Source organism: Taeniopygia guttata, chromosome 5 (assembly GCF_048771995.1).
Source record: "Taeniopygia guttata chromosome 5, bTaeGut7.mat, whole genome shotgun sequence".
In the NCBI taxonomy this organism is placed as follows: domain Eukaryota; kingdom Metazoa; phylum Chordata; class Aves; order Passeriformes; family Estrildidae; genus Taeniopygia; species Taeniopygia guttata.
The window spans coordinates 55,480,533-55,503,292 of record NC_133030.1 but is presented as its reverse complement, the minus strand read 5'-3'; the positions used below and the strand labels follow the sequence as shown (position 1 = coordinate 55,503,292).

At 41.4% G+C, this 22,760-nt stretch overlaps 1 protein-coding gene across 5 annotated transcripts in view; it reads right to left on the bottom strand.

The window, feature by feature from the left end:
- The window catches only part of KIF26A (kinesin family member 26A), a 96,244-nt gene that overhangs the window by 34,848 nt on the left and 38,636 nt on the right, over positions 1-22,760 (bottom strand). For 3 of the 5 annotated variants that reach the window (XM_072930469.1, XM_072930470.1, XM_072930471.1), the window contains 2 exons: positions 11,700-11,860; positions 2,907-3,092 (listed from right to left, as the gene is read on the bottom strand). In XM_072930469.1, coding sequence (XP_072786570.1) covers positions 2,907-3,092; positions 11,700-11,860 — 347 coding nt within the window. The remainder of the gene's footprint in view (positions 1-2,906; positions 3,093-11,699; positions 11,861-22,760) is intronic. The other 2 variants (XM_041716319.2, XM_041716320.2) reach the window with 1 other exon arrangement.

Below are 22,760 nucleotides of genomic sequence, written 5' to 3'. Positions count from 1 at the left end.
GGAGCTTACCTCCATCTCCTGCAGCAGCTGTTACCTGGATGAAAACCACTACCACACTGTAGTCAGTCTTCTCTTTTCAAATTAAGAAGTCCCAATCCTTCCAACCTCTCCTCACAGGACAGGTTTCCTCAATTTCTGACCACCCTTGTTGCTTGCCCCCAGCTCTATCCACAATGTCATAAGATATGGAATAAAGGCTTTGTGCATCCGTGAGCAATAATCAAGACTCACCTGAATTCAGACACAGTACAGACCAGGCAAAGCCACTTTGGGAGAAACTCAAAACAATCTCCAGAAAATGAGAAGCTAAAACAAATGTCAGGTATTCCTGACATCACAAGAGCTCCCCTCATGCTGTAGAGACCCAAGAGGTGGTCCTTCCACTCAGCTCTTTATTAACTTAACAGAAGCAACCAATCTAGCCCATCTTCAAGCAATTTGCATACAGGTATCCAAGAAGATATTTTCACCACACTTCTCTGTAATTTTTCCCCAAGTATAAGAAACACCAAAGGGCAGATCCTCATGAGCACAGACAATTGCACTCCAACCATTTTTTCTGCTCTCCCAAACCAGCAGCTTCTAAGGTTGCTCCTACAAAATTGTCACTTCCACGTTCTCTTCAGCTTGTAGATTTAAGTCATTTGCTTCAGCAGCCAGAATCAGCGTTCAGGAACTGACATATATATATATATATCTATATCTAAATATATCAGAATAACAGCTAGTCACAGCAGCCTGCCTGCCACATACCATTTCCAGCTCTGCTCACTGAGGATGTTAAACAAAGCCAGAGCAGATGAACATATTGCTGCACTTCCACACTCACTGTTTACAACTGTACCATATGACAAACTGCTGAAAACCTGGGTAGGTTAATCTTTAAGTAAGCAAGACTGTCAACACTTAATACAGAAATATGTCAGTTCCTGGGCTGCACATTGCATGGATAGCTGTGTACTATGTGAAAATACAACTACCTGAATGTCAGCAATATTTCCCCACTCTGTTTCATGAGCTAACTGAGCTAAAGAAGGCAGAGCCACATCAATCTAAGCTCACTCCTTAGGCAAAAAATAAGTTGGACTCATTTGCCAGCAAGACACAAATGCATGAAATACTCAGGTTGAGCAAAATATAATTCTAGTCTTATTTGTATTCTGTCAAGAAAAAGTAAGAAAGATATTTTTAAAACTACAAAGTAATGCAACTGAAACAATGGTGCCAACTAGCCCTTCACCACTGAGGTAACACTGAAATTGATTACTTAAAATTTTGTTTTACACTATCAGCTCCTGGTATACAAAAATTATTCTGCTCATTCAGGCTGCTCCAGGGAAAAGGTAGATGTATTTGCAAGTTGAAAAGATGAGAGATAAAATACATGATGTGGCTAACAAGGGCTCATCTGAAACTCCAGATTCAGACAAGTATCTGACAGGAAAGAGAAGTACAAAAAGAGGAGGAAATTCAGTATTTCCATGCTCCTGATTGCATATAGCAGTTTGAATACAAGTTAGTATCTATGAATACAATGCCTTCTTTACAATAAAAGCTCTGAGGTGGGTTACATTTTCCTGTTACCTTCCTTTGACCCAACACACCATCCCCATAGATATATCTTTCTCATCAATTCCAGATCCCTCAGTTCCATATTTTATTGCACATCTAAAAAATCCACAGAGGATCCATTCTCACTTCAGCTGGGTTTTATTTCAGATGCTTAGTCAAAGACTTGACACCTATACTGCCAAGCAAATAACTTCTCAGGGGGGCATTTACTTATTCCTACTGTTAGTGAGTTAAATAGTCACTGACAGCACTAAATGATGCAGTGGAAATCATCCCAGTACAGAAGTGGTATGTCTACACAATGAGTATTTTAAACAAAGGAGGGACACATGGGCTTCTAAACCCAGGGTTGCTATGATTTATTTAACTGACATCAGCTCTGAAGTGATACTGATCAGAGGTACAACAGGCTGATACTGCAGCACCCTTTAAAATAGCACTTAGCAGGAAAATTTGAGATGCATGTTTTTCCATCACTGCAGACGGAGAGATATGACTATATCTGACCCAATGATGGTAACTTTAAATTTCAGTAAAAATGAGCAACTCCTGCAGACCTGCTTGAGACACATTATCAAATGATATTGTGAAGTTTGCCCTGAAGTCCAGAAAGTTTCGCTAATAACATTTAGATTAGATTTATTATATGCTGATTAACATCCATTGAGTCCTTTCCTCTAGATGGCAAGTGCTTCTTAGTAAGTGAGCTCCAACACTGAGGACACAAAAAGCCAAACAAAGCAGAAAGCAAACCCAACAGCAGCACTAACGATGGGTGAGATACTGGCTAAGCTTTTTTGAAATGTCCTGCCAAAAGAAACATCTTCCATACTCCAGCAGGAAGGATGAAGGAAGTTTTAGAAAGCCAAAATTCAATATTTCATAGAGAATTAAAAAGTAGAATCAGAGCAATCCTGCAGATGATCAAGCACTGCAGTTCTAGTGCTGGTGCATTGTTTTTTGGCTTGACATTTTATTTTTGTAATAAATGATAATGTGGGATGTCTTGTTTTGTGACAAGCAAAAGCAAGCAAAGCAGTTTAGCTCTGAAAAGAGACAGCGCCACTTCAAAGTCCATCTGCTCTGCAAACCACATCCTGCACACCACAAACTGAATGTTAGAGTGACTCCAAGTTAGCCACAAAAACGAAATATTCAATTAACTATCAGTCTGATTTAAAACCATTTCACCTGCTAAGTCTGTCGGTCTTAACGATGGTATTAAAATAGTTAAATATGTTATGGAAGAGTCTGAAAGTCTCTAATAAAGTTGTAAAAACAGGTGCAAACTGTCAAATTACATCCCCACAGGAAAGTCACCATTATCATTTTACCTATGGAATGCTCCGTTCCCACTGCAGAAAAACCACCAGTGCAGCTGCCACTGCTGCCCAGCTGAGGAGCCCCAAATAACGGAGTCAGAGCAAGCGCTGGAGTTCAGGAGTCCAGGAACCAAAAAAGCAGGCAGACTGGGAGGGCTGAGCTGAGGGGGAGCCAGGAGAAGTGCTCCTCTTGACAAGCTAGGAAGGGCAGAAAGAAAGGAAAAAATCCAAGGGGAAAGAGAGACTCTGGTAGCTAGGCAGCAGTGAGATTCCATACACTCAGGACAACAGAATAATCAAGTGCATTCAGCTAGAGAGGAAAGAGAAAATAAAGAAAGGATCATATAGAAAAAAAAATAAAAAAGGAAAGAAAAACCAACTAAAATTAAGGGAGAAAATATTAAGCCTGGGTGAGGAGAAGATCCAAGAGAGGACAAAGTAAGAAGAAAATATCTGCATGACTCCAGTCGAGCACTTCAGATCTTTTCCTAGTTTAAAATCCACTGACCACCATTTATGCCCATAAATAAATGCAAACCTTGGTAGCTCTGAAGGCATAGATTCTCCCCTACTTGTGGGCACATCTGTTTTAAATTATTCTTCTTTTCTCTTCCTTATGGGCATTAAGAATACCTCAGTGTATAGAGCTAATCCAAGACCCAACCACTGCAACCACTGAATCACTGAATCACCTACAGCAGCTCAAAAAGTCACCACATCTCCTGGGAGGGCTGCCTCTGCTGCTCCAGAACCTCATGTATTATCATTCATCAAGGCACTCAGGGATGACAAAAACCAGGCTTCCTCAGGTGTGGCCTCAAATTATAAAGATCTTTGAGGTATTTGGTCAGCAGAAAACACTGGAAGTGCTTTGTTGTGCCCTAATTCTGCTTCTGCTCTCAAACTGGATTTAAGACCTAGAACATCCTCTCCAAAATCCTGACCTCATCATGTGGTCCCCACATTACTAGATCCATTTTCTTCCCTCTTTTCTGCCTCTTTCTTCTCATATTTCTTGCCAATCTGGTTGGCACCAGGTTCCCCCCTTGCTTTATTCTGTCACCTCCTGCACAATCCAACCTGCTCCCACACAAGCCTAGAGCCTTTGCTATCCAACAGTGGCTTCTCCTTCCAAACATCTCCCTGACACTGCTGTCTTGCATGATCTCTCCCATACTATGAACCCTAACACTCCAAACAGGAGCTTCATCTTCCAAGGCAATGCCTCACAGATGCCCAATCCTGCTTCACCTGGTCACCAGTCTCAGTTCCCTCTGAGACTCTGTCAAACCCTCACCATGGGCTCTCCACCTTGGCTGATCTAAATCAACAGGCATACCCTGACCACAGGTCTGTTGGCCTTTGGGACTTTTTCATGCTTTGCACAGCATTCTAACTCAGCACTATTCATCTTCAAACTCTACTGTCCCTCTTCTCTCAGCTACTCCAGTTTCCTCATGTCTCTCTTTGCTGAAGCACAGCTCAGTGTCTCATCTCTGCCCCGCCAGCCTCACAGATGAGCTGTTCCTAGCAGGGAGCCTGGCTCACCACATGCCAATAATGCAGTGTGTAAATGCATGATGCTGCATTAGAAGTGATACCAGTAATGATGTTCTGCTGTTAAACACGCTGTCCTGAGAGTCATTTGTGCTTCCAAGAACAAAGCCTAATAAATTCAGGCTTATCTCCTAATTTATCCTCCTCACGGCCTAACGTGAAATGGGATATACCTAAAGCTTTCACTCTTTGTTTGTCCTTAATTATAGGCAGTATTATGCTGCCACAGCAACTAGGAAAGCTTAAGCTGCCCTAAGTGATACAAGATACTGCACAAAGCCTCACACCCTGCCCCATCCCCTGTCCCCCCCTGCACTGTGAGACATGCGGGTCACGTTTGCTCTCTGGGGACATGGAGCAGCCACATTCCAGCAGCGTGGCACGGCACAGGCGACACGAGGCCAGCCCCTGGTGACACCCAATCCCTGTCCATTTGCACATCTGCACAAGGACTGCCTTGCTCGCCCTGCCTCCATGCAGAGAGGAAAAGGGGGGCAGGAGGGCATCCCCTCTCCAGCCCCATGCATCCCCCTGCAAGGATCAGGCTGCTCCAGTCCTCCACTCTAAATCCAGAGTAGGGACTCATTAAGGAGGAAACATTAATTATGTATCTGGCTGCCCCTGATACAGCTGGGTGCTTTACTTCATCTGCACATCCACGGCTCTCCCTCAAGCTACAAACTTCTCAGTGACCAAACAGTAGCAAGAGACTGTGGGGGTTTTGGGGCTTTTAACAAGGGGATGGTGCACTGAGGGGCTGCTGGGCTGCATTAATGCCAGCAAGCCATCACATCCCTGAGGAGACCTGCAGCTCCTACCGTACTGCTATGGCACTGTGAAACAGGGACAAACCATGCTCGGGGTTTGGTGTATCTGCCAGCAAAGCAGCCCTATCAGGAAGGGCTTGTACCCCACTTTCTGAGGTAACTAGTTCAAATTAAATTTTCCCACATCACATCAACACAGGATTTCTTGGGCGGGGGTTATGCTTACTGAGGAAGCTTTAACAAGTGACTCTGCTTCTTCTCTTGACCCATGATTCATCAAGAATTTATTGTGGTTACCTGCAACTATAGCAGAGATTTCTGTTTCAGCCTCCCAGACTAGCTTAACTACCACAGGTCAGCACAAAAATCTGTAATTCAGGATGCAATGAATCACATATTTTCTTCACCTTTTGATGAACTGCTACTTATTCATAACCCAGTTATTCATATTATCTGTCAAAGAGATTTAATTTTTGCCAGCTCTGCACAAAGCCAGGATACCTGTTCAACCCAGCAGGGTACTGAACAGAAGTTTAGAGCTATTAAATACAGGGAACTGTGAACTACATTATGAGCTTAGCAGAAATGTAATTCTTGCTTTTAACAGGACAGAGAATGACAGGCTGAAGTGATTTACCTAGAAACATCTAAAACGTGGCAACTTATTAAAAAAAATATGCGTTCGTCTTTCTTTTTTTTTTCTTTTTTCCCCTGCATTAAATTCTGAAAGTACTGATAGTCATGGAATAATCAGGTTTAACAGGTTAGCAGTAATATATGCTTCAAGTGTTCCTAATACATCATAATCTTCTTTCACAGAATTTGCATCACTGTCAAACTGAACTACTGATTTCCAGTTGATGCTTTTAACATGTTTCTATGGTTACTTTCCAAGGTCGCATCAGAGAAGCCTGAACAGCAGTTCAGAAAGACAAAAGGCATTTTGCATCCTTCACCATATTAAATAATTTATGAAAGTTAAGGCATCCTCAAGGAAAAAAAATCATAAAATAATAGGCTCTGAGGTTATTTTCTTTGCAACAGTTTGAAGCACAGCAAAATCAATATCTCTACAAAAGCTTTCAAGATGAGACTATTTGACTAATGTTCCATATGGTACAAAATGCTAAAGAACACATTCTAAGTTTGGATCTAGATGCACAAGCCTAAATGAACTGCATGAATGGACTTTAAAGCAAAATGTGGACATCTAATTTGCTGTCAGCAGCTTCATCTTTTAAATCAGGCACTGAGGCATTGTCTCAGTATTCTACATTTAAAAGATGCAAAAATAAAACTGAAAAAAATGAAGTAAAACCAGTAATGACAAGCTTTATTATTTCCACCATTTCCTTATTCAAAGCCACACAGATTTAATCTGTCCCCTAAATGTTACAAATTTTGACTAGAATAATGAAAGCTTGTACAAAAAACATCTGAATTCTCTGCCTACCACTACACTAGATCAGAGTTTATTGGAACTAATTGAAGTGTCTAAGGCTTGGAACAAAAACACATTAGTCATTTAGTGGTTGTGCTAATATTGCTATGCCTTTCCTGCAGTTTCATTAGATACAAACTGCTTCAATACCCTAATCATATGCTCAGTCACAGCACAATCAGGACACAGAGTACTGACAAGCTGTCCCACCATGCCTAAAGCTGATAAGGTGTCTGCTCTATGAGTAACCTCAATTATTGACTGTATTTTATGGTCAATCTAATGACCAAATGCTTATCAGTGAACCATCAGGTGCCTGTAATAGGATAGTGACCCTTAGTTTATATGTACCATTACTGCTCATTAGTGAATAATTAGATTCTTTAATCCAAATTCACAGGCATTAAAATATGATGGAATATCCTGACTCCAGTAAAAGACAAATACGCTTATTTTACCTCTTCAGATGTTCAATTACATTACTCAGAGACTGTATATTTTGTAAAGAAAATCTACTTTCAAAAAGCATATCATATTCAATGTTTTATATCATGCCTAAATTGACACAGCTTTCCCAAACATGCAGGAGGATGACGAGAGAGGAAAGAACAGGTGTGATTCACCACTGCAATTCTCTGGATTTATTATCTTAAATGGTTTTAATCTAGCAAAGCCCAGCAACATCACAAATAATTTAGAAACCTGAAAACTAGTGAGTGCTATGTTTGGAAGACTAATTTTTCAAACAAAAGTAGGTGGATACAAGGGAAAGGAGTTGCATTATACAGTTATTTCCCCACTTCAAAGGCACCTGTCCCACAGCAGCAAATGCAACCCTGTCAGCAAACCAATTTGAAAAGATCAACAACATCAAACAAGGTGAGAATTTTAGAAGAGGGACTTAATGCAGTTTGTTTTCTGCTCAGTGCTGCTCAGGGTTGCTTGCTTAGATACATATTTTCTTCTAAACAGTTTTGATTCCTCCTTGCTGCCCTGTCACTGCTCAAACCTTCCTTCCAGTTTGTGCACTGAGGACAGGTATCCCTGTTCTCCAAACACCACACCCCCACCCAGCTGCACAGCCACTGCTGCCACCACTGTCACCAGCCACCAACAGGCGGAAATGGCACGTTAATGGTGACAGCTTCCATTTATTGGGGGTCTTGATTCTTCTCCCAAGGGAGTGGTATTTTCTTTTTTGTCAGCGAGCCCATTAACCTCTTCCCAAACGCATGTCCATTCTCCTCCTTGCTGCCCTTCTCCTGCCTGCTCTTGGAAACACCATTTCCTCTCTTCCCCCACTGTTTGCGTGACAAGAAAACCCAACTTTGTAATAAAACTTATTTCAGCTTTATGACAAAATATGCCAATATTTACTTAGCTGCAGGCATAGCCCACAGAAGGGTCCTACAACTATCTCACATATTTTCCCTTAGTAATCTAAAGTTTATTCAGGTTCCTTATACAAAAAAAAACCCACCTGGAAACAGGTATGAAGTGTGGAGCACTAGGCAAGGCACAGTTCATGACACACCAAGGGACAAAGACAGCTGCATTATTCTTAAATCTGAAGAATGCAAGAATAAACTTCTCTTGAAATGTAAGGGTGAACTGGGAGTCTCTTCACAGCCATCCATGAACCTAAGCTGTGCTTTTTGCCCTGGCTTCCTCATTCTGCCAGTGACCTCCTGAGAAGTTCCATTTTCTGCTAAATCCTCTGGTAACACAACCACTGAGTAATGTGTGGCAATTTGCTTGCGTGACACAGTCAGATGTTAATCAAAGCTTTCCTCCTTCTGTGACAGATCACAGTGAAGAAAAAAGCTTAAAACTGATTTAATTTCTTAATACGCTTCTGTCTGCTGTCTTTAATATTTGGCTTTGATTTCGAATACTTAGCGCTTCTCTGCATTTCTTGGTAATGAATAAAATACTTTTTTTTTAAAGCAGAACATAATTAAGCTTGAAGAAATTAAATATGACATTCAAATGAGAAAGAACTTTGGATGAATATGTAGATTCAGGCTGCACATATGCTTAACAAAATCAGTGCATTCCCTGCAAAGAACATCTTAAAGACACTCATTTTAACCATGGGGACCTCTTATGACCAGGTATCCTTTTTGTTGCATCTCTTAGCTATTATTTTCCAGGTGAGGACATGAATTCTGTCCTGTCTTCAGAGTTTGTGACTTTGCAAACACAAAACGGATTCTCATCAAGGAACAAACTGGAGTGAAAATAAAACAACTAACCAAAAAAACCCAGCACAGATCTTCCTTCTCAGGCACAAAACAGTCCACAAGCAAGAGAGTAAGGGTGTTATTTCAGCACACAGAAACTCCAGTTTTAATGTGAAAAAGGCATTTATATGTGGCCAGAAAACCATATCACAACCCAAAAGCTAATTGTACTAGGACCTTTACAAACATAGTGAATGCTGTTTCATTAAAAATAAGACTGGAAGACTTTATTCATGTGGGAAAAAATTGTATCTAGTGTTGCTGTGGCTCAGGAAATCACAGATGCAGCTTCCACAAGCACCCCATGAAGTGTGTGTGTTCGATAGTCAATATAGTACCTGCATTTATTCCAGTAGAGAACAAGAACAAAATCTGCCAGGCTCTGCATAACATGAGTAACACACTGGCCTTGCTATGAAGTTCAGATTGCAAGTGGCTGAGGAGTTTCACTATGGAAAAAAAAATCAGCAAATACAATGAATGGGGACTACAGCATGACACTACAGCCATGAGTCTTCTTTCATCTCCAGGCGCTTCCTGAGAGAGGATTAGCTGAACAGAGAGATGAAGGAGAGACAAGTGAATGCTGCTGCAAAAGAGTCAAGGCAGGGATGACCTTTTTCCTCAACAAGGCTGGATGGTGCAAAGGAAACAGACAGGAGTGGAAGGGTTGAAGCAAAGAAGCCTGAGAGCCCATTTACTGAACAAAACCGCCAAACTGGTGACATCCCAGTATCTGTGGTTCCTGGATAAGCCATTTCTGCTAGTATCTGTGTCATCTCTCACTCATCCTTGAGGATTTCCTCCTCTTCCTTTCTCCTCCTGCTGAAAGGACTGCATGGCTTGAGGGTGGAGGACTCATAATGCAAACTTGGATCCATTGAGGTCCCGATGGCAGAAGAGTCAAAAGAGAAGTAACAATGGGAACCTCTCCTGAGGCTAATGCTGAAGTTGGGGGAGCAGCCTGGCCATGCCCTCGTACCCATCTGAGAATCTGCTCTACCTATTTACAAGTATCAGGGATCAGTGATGGATCTTGCTCCCCCACAAAATCATTGTGAGATTTTTTTTTTCTTGTATTTCAATAACAACAGAATAAGAAACAAAAGTGCTTTGTGCACAAAAATTTCCATCAGTTCTGTCCATCAGTTAAAAAATTCAAGAGAACCAATTTTGAATATAGGAAACATGGGTAGGGAATAAGCAACATACTAATGGGGTTTTAAAATGTTTTAGCTACCACAGAGCTGCTAAAGCTATAAAATTCTGATTCACTCAAGGCAAAGACAGATTCATGAGAAGCAATTAGGGCCTGATCCAACATACAATGATGTCATTTGCAGTCTTGCTGCTGACTTCAAGAATCTTTGAATTAAGTCAATGACACTCAACAGTAAAAACAGAACTGAGTTTTGCTGACCAATTACAAAAGCATCACTTTTGAGAAGGTATTTTTGGGTCTTAGGTTATACTATTAGGCACCAATTTCTTTTTCTCAGTTTCAGGGAAGGTATTTTATTTTCTGGCTTCTCCAGTGAAAGGCAAAAATCTTTATATTTGCTTATGACATACAGATTAACACTGAAATAAATCTGACGTAGATTAAGCTAAAATCATACCCACAATATGAAATACAGAAAAAAAAGCTGCACTGCAGTCACATCCAAATATTTTGGAAGGGATCCATCTGTCCTTGCTTAGGTAACTAAACAAGAAAAGAGATGTCTGAGCTTCTCCCTTTATCTTTCTTCTTCTTTCCAACTGATTATTTCAGATACCTATCTTTGAATAAAACAAATCATCCTCTGCAGGCCACAGTTCCTTTGTGTTGACTTTAAACCCACAGCACAGTGACAATCCACTGACTTACACACAGTGCTCTTGGGGCAGTCGTTTCCCAACCTCCTGTGTACAGACTGTGACACGCAGGCATTCCACACTTCAAATCATTGTGTACGTTCTTTTAAAAAAACAGAACTTGCAAAGTCGAGCCCTTTCTGAGGTCAGATTGTAACTTACAGTAAACATCATTTATTTAATGGTACACAACATCTTAAAGACCAATGAAAAGGAAACAATACAATTACCATTGTGATTACATTCTGCAAGGGATTCTCAGTGCATAAATTTTACTTTAGTGCCATTCACAGACATACGCTTTTCAATATTGTCTCAAAATATGTTCAGTTCAGAATTAAAAAAGGAGTTGGAATGCAAGTACAAAGCCCTGAGTTTTTTTGTTTTAACTACCATCTGCTTGACAGTGTATTACATTTAATCAACATTGCTAATTACAACAAACATCCAAATAAAACTAACATGCTTTTGTTATAAGACACCAGAAAAGAAAAAAAAAAAAAGATTGTTGTGGGCTATTGCTAAAAGAATGTCAAACTGTTTTAACTGTTTCTACCAACCATGGAAAAACTTTTATTTGAACACATAGGCCATGCTACTGAATAAAAAATACCTTTTTTTAATCTAGATCTGAGAGAAAAAGACTTGTTACTTCAGCTTTTGCTCCAAGGAAAGACTTGTGGTGAAGATGGCCATTAAAAACTAGACAAAGACCAACACAGGTTTTCTTGTGTTTTTGGTCAATAGAGGTTCCAGGTCCCCAGAGAGCGAATCGGGGTGTCCCCATCCCATCCCTGCTCTCCAGTGGCAGCAAAAAGCCACAGTCATGACCAGGTAACTCCACCCCTCAGCAACCAGCACCTTGGCAAAGATTGAATAACATTTCCCAACTGCCTGAAGACCCATGAGCCGTTATGGAAACCAGAAGAAGAGAAACTACCTTATGAAGAAGGAAGCCGCAGCCGAGGGACCTGCCGAGACCCCGGCTGGAGCCACCACGCTCTGGGACGCTGCCGTGCCGCCCGCGGGGTCGGAGCTGGGCTGCCCTGAGCTGATCTGAGCACTGGGAACATCTCGGCCACTTTCTGGCGCTGCTTCCCCCTGATAAAAATAAAAACACACATACAGGTTAGTACGCTTTAATACACGGCCATGACAGGGGAAAATTTCACACAGCACTTCCAAAGCGACTCTTTGCGAGGGTGAAGGCGAAGATCAGCAGCAGGTGAGGAGTGATACAGGTGGACAAGTGTACCACAGCAAGTTCAGCAACAGAGAAAATAAAAACCATGACTGCAGGGTAGGAGCAGAAAAGCACAGAGAACCTTTGTGAGGAGTAATGCACAGTTAAATGGTTTGACAGGCATGAAGAAATGGAAAACAATAAGCAGAACCCTTTTGTTTTACAGTGTTATTTGGGAGCTAGCAGAACTGTTTATCTGGTTCAGTTATGACTGTCAAGAATTATTTCTCAGTGTCACATCACCTACAAGACCTATCTGTTTAAGAGGAACTAACCAAACAGTCACACTTGTAATATGTTTCCACATGAATAACCCCAAGAACTAAATAAAAGAAAATTGATTTTTTAAAGAAAAATATAGACAGCCCTGTTTTTCAGTATTATTTTTCTTAGCAGCAAAAGTGTACAACACTTTTCTCCTGCAAACCATTCCAGAGGAAGAACAGGAGAGACTGGAGATGCATCTTCTCCAGCATAAAGCATTTGCAGTGTCTGAGACACAGTTTGGAAGGGGGTAATTGTTTTGAGATTTTGCCAAAATTTTAGACATCTGTATTGTGAAATTGTCAGGTCTATATCTTTATGTTTAGGCCACCAATTCTTTCAAGTACTAAGCTCAATTAAGACCCATCAGTCAAATGCTCATTGACAGTGCTGGGAAGCCTCCTTTTCAGAAGAACCTGCTCTCTGTCTGGGAGTCCTGAAGATTTAATTAAAGATGACACCACAATAAATATTTGTCAAAAGAGTTAATTGCTTCATGTATGATAATATATGATGTTTCTGTCATCTGAAATACTACTTTGACATTTCCAACTAATTAGCTAAAATAGATTCCAGGAAAGGAGACAGCCTTATAATGAAGCACAAGCACAATTAGGTACTTCCTAGGATGCCACCAAATTTTAAATTTTGAGCCGCCATAGATCATGTTTTACAACTACAGATATGCAGACATGGCAATAGGGCACTCCCAGTTGCATACACACCCTCAATTTTCTCATACACTGACAATACGAATAGAGATTTTCTCATGAGAACTGAGGCAACCCAGTTATTAGGTACCAAGGAAAAGAACTTTGCCAACCAAGTAGTGCTCAACTGGTGAATGAAAGCTTATATGAAGTTTCATCTGGACTCATTTCTATAGGTTGAGTGCTGTATTCCCAGGTCCCAACGAAGTCAACAAGAAAAACTTGCACCCAGCTCTTTTGAAGGCCTGCTCTTTCAATATTAGCATTATTATCAGTATTATGGAGTGGCTGAGTAATACTTTAGCATAGAGTGCTACACAAAAAAGTACTTTTATAGAGCTGACCAAAGAGATCTAAGGCTGAGATAAAATTCATTCATGCAGATTAACTTAATCCTAGTGAAGCTACTCATTCTAGAAGCCAACCTGCAAACTTTGAACAACCCTCTGCAAAACCCTTCATTTTGTAATACAGGAATCTTATGAGATCAGATTTCTCTGTGATGAAAGCAGAAAGACCAAGCACTGCTTGAGATAAAGACAGGCACAAAGAAACGGTGTGGAAGGAAAAAAGTACTTTAAAAAGGGAGTTTGTCCATCCGATCCATGATCTACTGGCAGTGACAGCCAGGAACAGAGAAGCTTGGAAAAGAATCAGATCCACTCATGTGGTTAATTGCTTATAACTAAGCGATGGAGTAATGAACCTTGAGGGGGTCGATAAAGCAGGTATTTGATCATTAATGCACTGAAGCAACCAATGTGTGCTCCTGACCTGTACCAGTCACAGAAAGAATATGGCACGTGGAACAACATGTAGGTGGGTAAAATCCAGTGTGACATCTGAAATTCAGAGTTACATGAACTGACACAAAGCGCTGACAGCAAGTGCAGCTCATATGGATTCAGCAATTTACAAACAATCTACACCACAGCCTCTGGAGCCAGCACATGGGGCCTACAGAGTGGCCCACCAGGGACTGCCATGCTCAGCAGCAGTGACATGATGGCCAGCAAGAGGAGGACCCAACCTGCAACCTACCTGAAAAGTCCTCCATGTTCTGTCCAGGAGACAACCATAACCCTCTCCCACAGAAGCTGCTGCCTCAGATTAAAAATTACATGCTCAAGTCAAATTCCCATGACATATTTTTTCACTCACTTTGAACAGGGGCTATACTAAACAAAAGACCTTTCCACAAGGAAAATAGTGTTCAAGTAACATTTAAAAAAAAAGACAGGAACAGCAACATGTTTCTAACCAATCACACTGATTAATGTATAATTGAAATGATGACATGATCTAAAGCTAAGTATGAAATCCTTACAGTTAGCACAAAACTTCATTACATTTTACAGCAATGTGTAACAGACTTGTTAGAACTGACTGGAATCTGTTAATAGATCAATTCCTGTAAAAGCTATTCACGCTTAAAAATATAACACACATTGCTTTTACACCACTTTTTTATTTCTATGAGAAGTTAAAAGCCTACATTTCTAAGCGACTGATGTTTGTGGACATATCAGGCATGTAACTTGAAATACCCAAATCAAACCTGGTATTTCAGATGGCAGATGGTTAATATACTTTCTAAACCAACGTACTAAGTTGGATAAATTGCTACTATCACATTAAATACATTTGAAAACTCAAACTGTTATTTCTTTTTCTGTAAGTTTTATTCTTTATTCTGTAAGTTTAGTGTGAACATAAAAAGAGGATGAGGGGAAGCCAATAAGAAGGCACTGAAGGTACAAAAAATGAAGATATACAAGATAAAATAATCAGACTACTGCAGAAGACAATCTGTATCATTTTCATTGTCTTCAACTACCCAATTAATATCAAACACAGAGGTAACATCAGTTTTGCTGCACGATAGAAGCTGAAAAACAACAAAAGTTCTTCCAAGTTTAGGATTCATTTCAAGGACTGTTTGCACCATCCAAAGGTGGCAGGATTTTCCAGCACTGCCATATGCAGCTCTCCCTGAGAAACTACATCTCTCAGGTGATGAGGCAGGCTCAGGTATGAGGAAATTTGTCAGGTCCAGGTCATTTACCCCGAGGCAAGAAAACTAAAGGCAAGTAATGGAACCCTCCTGGGCCTGGACACTCCAGTTTGCCAAACCACATAAAAAGCAAGGGGCATTTTTTTTTTTTTTAACTACATGTACTTCCCTCAACAAATATTTTTCTGAAGACTGTGTGTGGAAAACAGAATTCTTTAGAAGAATTTGAGCAACCTTTGACTTTTCCAAGCATTCAAGTCTGCACAGAGAGAAGGCCTCAGACTGCAGCTGAGAGGGAACTGTTCTCCATTAAATGAATTTTCATAAATCATTAATGATCAAATGCAGAAAGCACAACTTTGTCACTATAAAGTGTTACTGACTGTACTGAATATTTAAATATCATAGGGCTCCACATCCAAAGAGTAATGTTTATTTCAATTTTCTAAGAAAATATTTGCTAGACAAAAGCCATTGGAAAAAACCAAAAACCCTTTGGAATGATGCTAAACCTCACAAGAAGGTTTTCTAAAACTGCTCTGTAAAACCCCTTTCCTCAACTTTTTCCAAAACCACATGAAAACTGGCACCAGTAAGAACACAGCAAGGATGACATTTGAAAATGTCACACCAAGCATTTTGCACATGCAGGAATGAGCAATGTCTTGATGCTTCATGTCAGTGCCTGTGCCATGGACAGGAGGGTTTTGGGACCAGGTCCCAGCACCCATCCTGAGGACATGGGGCAGGTCAGCCATACTGCATTCCCAGCTGGCAGCACCCACACACACAGTTGAAGCTGGCAAGGCCACAACAAGCAGTTACAGCATCGGTTGTTCCCAGCTAAGAGGGCCAAAGGCTGGGGAAAAGGGCAGGACGAGATGGAGGTGACCTGACATCCTCAGGCTATGGAGGTGGAAGTGGTCTGGGCAGAACGGGGGCACCCCCTGTCCTATCCCTGATTCCCAGCACACAAGCTCACTGTTGTGACTAGATGGCAGGAAACATCTGCCCAGGCTTAAGCAAGTCAGACTAGTCCAAAATTACACTATAAAGAAGTTGGCCCTAGATTAAATTTCCAGATCCACAGGACTCTGTTGGGCCATTACCATCCAAAGGACAATTACAATTCTAACTCTCTCTTTACACATTTGAAGTGCAGAGCCAAAAACTAAGCCATAATGTTTCCAGTTTTCTGAGTATTTCCACTCTCTGGACATTGACCTTTGTCCAGAGAATGTCCAGGAATCCAAAAAAGCCAAACGAGGTCATGCCACTTGGTCTCTGAAATGCATGCAAAATATGTATCTGGCAATGGGAAAGAAAAACATGGGACTATAAAATCCTATAGAAAAATAGATCAGTCCCAGGATAATACTGTCATGGCAGAAGAAAATCAGAAGGTTGGATAGAGCTGCAAAAGAGTATTGAGAACAGAATCACTAATGAGGGAATTAAGAAAATTAAAAGAGCCTCTATGAATCTGACACACATCTCTGTATCAGAATCACAATTCAATGTAATTTATTTTACTTCAAAAAATTGGTCCCATAACGAAAACACTTAACAGGGCAGTGCAGGTGAAACACAGTGCTCTGGGACAGCCTGAGTCTGTATTGGTGATTTTTTCCCCTAATTTTTTCTAACTTTTTTCACCCCTTTTGGACTAGCAGGCAGACAGAGGACTTTGAGAATTTGCTCTAATTTACTGTTTTCCCCTTTCTGACTAGAACGTCACAGTCAATTAAATTGTTAAAACTGCTTGATGACATGATTTTGCAAAATATTAAACCTACTGTTTATATATGATAAAACAACAATTTTCCACCTAAATGATTCATGCAAAGACTCTTACGACCTACTACCACCGAGTGGAACAAACGTGACGTAAATCTCGAGCTGGGTAAGGCTCACACTGCAAACCCTTCTTTCCCATAGGGCTGGGGAGGTCCTGCACGCACCTCCTGTGAGAAACGTCTCCTCCTGACTGACGAGCACCACATAAACTTAACAGGGCAGCATATGCCAGGCTGAAGTGAAACGTGTTCTGGATAAACTTTTTACTGCCACTTGGCATTGTTTCTGCCAGGGCTCGTTATAAAATAAGCAGGGCATTTTATAACTTCAATACACTACTGTAGTCATTTATAACCTGCAGCTGCAATGTGGTAACGGGAATGCCTAAACCTGTAGTTTCAGACTTTTATATGAATCTTGTGTTCAAAGTAAATCAAATGCAGAGCATAATATCCCTTCTCTCAAAGAAGGTTTTTCAGCTACAAGAGTTGCTAATGCCTTGGCTTATGATCAATCTCTGAAGATGAGGCAGAAGGAGAAAAATTATACAGAAGTAGAATTAAATAGAAAATAGGAGGCCCATCTGCTGTCACAGACTGGAAAGTGATATAGGCGATCCGAAGGCAACCTCAGAATGCTTGCTGTAGGAAATAATATCTGAATTTCTAAAGCATGTTTAAGGTTTGGATCTTTACCACCAAAAATCACTAGCAGTCTGTGCTCCATGAAGAAAGGACCTCAACCTTTTGGGCAGGGCACACACCCAGCTACATCCAGCATGGGCATCATTGGCATTGCCAGGATGGAGAATCAGCAGCTTCTGCCTTCTGACTAAGGGCTTTGATTTCAATCTGACCCAGATCTCTCCTAAACCATGCTATTTGGTCCTGCAAAAATGGATTAGGGTTTTGGGCAGGCATCAATCTACAAAATGAAACGTCATTCTTTCCTTCCTTCAGATTGAGAATGTGGGCAATCTCTGCAGGCAGGACTCTGGTTGTGCAAAGATGTCAGCAGACAGTGACAGACCAATTCCTTCACATTTCAGCCATTCAGGGTACCCATACCAAAGACACAGTGAGAAATGCTCTTTTTTTCTTTCCTTCTTCACAGCAATCTGACTGCCAGTCACATGAACAACACCTTCCTATCTGCACATGTAAACCCACCCCCTGGAAAGTCAGGAGGGCATGAAATGAGCTACCAACAAGGACACAGATCCTGCTGCACATTAACATTCTCAAATCAGGATTCTTCACGTGCAGTGCATTTAAAACAGCCAGGCTAGAGGAACTGTTTCTTCCAATGCCTCTAGGCAAGCATCAGAAAGTGTTGCCCAGAGCCCTCCCTGTTGACTTCTATTACAATAGCTACAGCCTCCAAAACCAAAAAATCTAGCTGTGTACTTCCCTGGGTATTTATTCAAATGGACAAATATACAAGAAAAATCCCTGCTTTTTGTCAAAGGCTGATAAGAGCAAGCAAAGGAATTCATTAGCAGGTTCATAATAATGCAAATTTCTGTCATTTTAGGACTGGGTTTCCTACAAGAAGACAAATGCTTTTCCATTAGGACTGACTTCCATGGGCCAGATGTGTTTCTAACAGCCACTAAACACAGGGGACATGCAGAGCTTTGAAATAAGAGAACTTGTTTCACCTTCCTGACTCTACAACAGCACTTCTCAATGATTTGGGCAACTCAACAAAAATCTCACCGTATCTTGATTAGCCTCTATTCAGCAAAAGAAATTACCATGTTCCCAATTTCATTAAAATCACTGTATTGTTATAATGATTGACATACAATGTCATCAAATAAAGCAAAGGTGGACGGAGATTGTCATACCTAATTTCTATCTCAATCACACTTGAACTGCTTATATATTAGATGTAACTGATTTAAAAAGAGCATCCCTTGGGATCAATTTGCCTGACAGCTACCACATGGAAGGCACCCACTTGAAGAGGTACAAGCCCTCATTATCTGAAGGGAAAACTGGCTCTTTATTACACCCATATTTAGAGACCAAGGTTCAGTTACAGGCAAGCTCACGAAGCAGCATTAAGTTTGCAAAGACAAGGACAGCTGTGATCATTGGTATCATTGTTGAAGGACACCAAGGTCCCAAATTAGGGATAGAGCTGTGCAGATGACACTCTTTTTTTGGGGGTATTCCTGCTGACCCCTCTGTTTTCTCCCAGTGTCAGGGCCATGTAACCCAGACATGATTCACCATGACTAGACTGAAATCTGCAAGCCATCAGATGTCCCAAAGCTCTTTCAAGTAACAAAATACCATTAATAAGGAATTCCAGAAGAAATTCCCAAGTGTGACTGTGCAAAGCAGCTGCTCCAGAAGGAGAGATAAAACAGACTGTGAGCCTTCTCTTGCTTGGAGAAGGGAAGATTGAGGACAGCCTGACTGAGGTTTGCAAAGTCATGGAGGTACTGAATAAATTGAATGAAAGCAAATACTTCTTTGCACTGGGGTAGTGAACTCATGGAACCTGCTGGCATACAGAAGCTGTGGAGTTAGAGAGTGTTTCAGGGTCAGAGAGGGGTTGGATAAATTCCTGAACAGCAGGTCCCTAAACAGATCCTAAAGGGAACAGACAGGTATGTGTCCCTGTGAATTCTCCAACTGGGCATGCTGGGGAGTATGAGCAGACTGCAGAAAGCAGCCAGGCTCCACAGCTCTCCCTAAATACCATTTCCAGCTTCACTGCTGGAGACAGCCCTGGGCTAAACAGGCTGCAGCTGAGACTCAGCAGGATATTAGTAATGTTCTTATCATTCCCATTCAATCTTTTCAAGAGAATCTCAGCGTAACTAGCAAGAGGAGGTTGTGCTATTCATGCATCCCCCATCAGTACTTCAGAGTCATCGGGAGAGGCTGACAGGACTCAAGGTGATGTCCACACAGCTATCTTGCATTAACCCAGACCCTTCCCAAGCCAGGCATCACAAGGGCCACTCTCCCCTTCCTTATCCTTGCACTGCCACCTGACCCCTAAAACAGCCTTGTACAACTTCATCACCTTGCACAACTTCATCACCTTTTTTTGGAGAAGAACAAAAAGACAGTTTTGAATGGCAGATCCATTATCTTTGCCCAACAACACTGAAAACACAGCAACAGATTCATGCCTATAGCACCTTTCAAATTCTTCCTTCGCAGAAAGTATCACAAAAGAACAAACTCATTCAGATTTGAAATAGTCGCAGCCATGCAAATTCAGAAGAATTAACTCAGTTGTCTCTTTTCCAGGCTAAACAGGCCCATCTCCCCCAGCCTTTCCTCATAAGAGAGATGCTCCAGTTCCCTCATCATCTTCATAGCCCCTCCATGGGACACTCTCCAGGAGCTCTGTGTCCTTCTTGAACAGAGGAGCTCAGAACTGGACATAGCACTCCAGAGTTGTCTCAACCAGGGCTGAGCAGAGGTGCACGATCACCTCCCTTGACCTGCTGGCAATGCTCTTCCTAATGCAGCCTTGAATACCATTGGCCTTCTTATTCACAAGGGCAGTGCTGGCTCATGGTTAACTTGCTGTCTGCCAGGACTCCCAGAGCTTTTTCCTGTAGGTCAGCCCCCGTTCTATACTGGTACATGGGGTTAAACCTCTCCAGCTGCAGAACCCTGCAGTTGCTTTGGTTTAATTACATTATGTTCCTGTCTGTCCACATCTCCAGCCTGTCCAGGTCTGGCTGGATGGCACAGCACTTTGTGGTACCAGCCATTCCTCCTCAGCAAACTTCCCAAGGCTATGCACAGACAACTCCATCCAGGGCACTGATGAATACAATGAACCAAACTGGAATCAGCACAGACCCCTGGGGAACACCACTGGCTACAGGGCTCCAAGTAGACTCTGCATCACTGATCACATCCAAGGTCCAGCATAGTATCTCTCCTCACTGGCCCTTCTGTCATTTGGAGAAGAAAATTATCATTAAGACAGCCCACATTGCTTATGCCCTGCTCTGTTGTCCCTCCTCCAGCTCTGAAGCCCCTCATGAGGACCAGGACTTCTAAACGTGAGGTTGTTCTTATCTGCCTTTGGAGGACCTCGTCCACTTAGTCTTCCTGGTTGGGTAGCCCACTCTCTGTAATGTCACTGTGAAATTATCTCATCACAGTTTTAAAGTTCTATTTATAAGTCTAGTAATCCCATCATTGATTACAGTGACTGTATTCAAATTATAAATCCATTAGCTGCTCAACAATGAAATAAAATCAATAATGCACGTAAATGGGAAAAAAGGAATTTAAATGCATACATTAATGTCACTTGAAGTAGAGCTATTTTATGCACCATCTCTAACAAAACTGTGTCACATCATTAGCAATAATGTGAAAAATCTTTTTCAATTAACAGAGCTGATTTGATGCTATGTTCACTAAAGTGGCAATCCATTCCATTAAACACACACATATGAAATGCTTGAAATATCTATGAACTCTATCCATACATCATAAATTCTCTCCTAAGTGCTGAAACACAAAAATAGATACATCATTTTCTATTTATGCTTTTTAAACCTCCTGTCAGAAGCTACCAGGCAGGGCACTTCAGCAAATCTAGCTGCAACTAACAAAGAGCACCAATTTTTGTCCCATGCTCAGCTGCTCATGCCACAAAACAGGAGATGCTTTCACCAATGCTCACATTGCACAGCTCAACCATCCAAGGGCCCACACCCTCATCCAGAATAAACAGCCTCTGAGAAAATGTTGAATTCAAAGCACATTTAAAAAAAAAAAAAAAAAAAGAAAAAAAAGATGATGTTCAAATACTATTCTACACAACTGGGCAATCCTACCTGCATTCAGCTCCACAAATCAGTTCCTTTCATGTACTATACACACACCACTGCAAGACTTTCCACTTTCCCCTCCACTCACCTGCACACGACTGAGGTCTGAGCTCAGCCTGAATTTATTTGGTTTCTCTGCTGCACTAACTTCTGAAGCCAAAGAGTATTATGCATCTGCAGCCCACCCTTAACCCACGTAGCCTATGCAACAGTAGTCTTATAAAAGCTGCTCTTTCTCAAATATTGGATGACACCACTTCTGAGCTTCAGCCAAAAAGTATGAACCTTCCCTGTATGGCAATTTCTAGTGCTGGGGTAGCATGGCATGCACTGATTACCAGCTCACCAGAGGATTTATAGTGGAGTAAATTCAGAGTATAAATGGACCAGCAGGAAGCAAAAGACACTGAAGAGAGCAAAATGAACAGAAAAGGCCAAAGAAACAAGTTGAAAGGCAAAAGTAGAAAATTTAAGTATTTGGGGTATTTAGTGTAGTTTATGATACACTTGCCAGATGAGAGAATGAACTGTGGGCCAAAGGTAAATCCAGTAGATTATCATTTCCACATAATCTCTAAAGTCTGCTTGTCTTAAATCTATCTCTGATGAGTTACAGGTGAAGTCTGGGCAAACATTCCTTATTATTGCCTGTTGACTTCAATTGTCAACAGAGGCAAGTATGGACTTGTTTCCTCATGAGAGCTGTAATAACAACTGCTTAGCCTGGAGGGGTGAAAGATCAAAAGAACTGGTTTCAGGTGGTAATTTGAGCCACAGGAAGATCTGAGTCCTCAAATAGTTACCCTGTCCCACAACTGTAAAGCCAATGCTATGGTGGAAGTGTCAAACACAATAAAAAGAAATGCAATCCACACACCCTCACCAAGAAAAGGCTCATTTCCATCTTGTAGCAAATAACCTTTCTGTTAACTCTTAATATTTTTTTCTGTATCACTCTGATACCTGGAAATACGTTAAAAAGTAACCTCGTTTTCACCTTCAGCACCTACATTGGGGACAATTCAGAATAAGAGAGCACAAAGGTCCCATCAGTACACACAGGGCTGTGCTTCCAGCTGCACGTTTAAGGCTGAATTCCCAGCCCACTCCTTCCAAGCCAGTCTGCTCCCTGGCTGCTGGGGCAGGGTCTC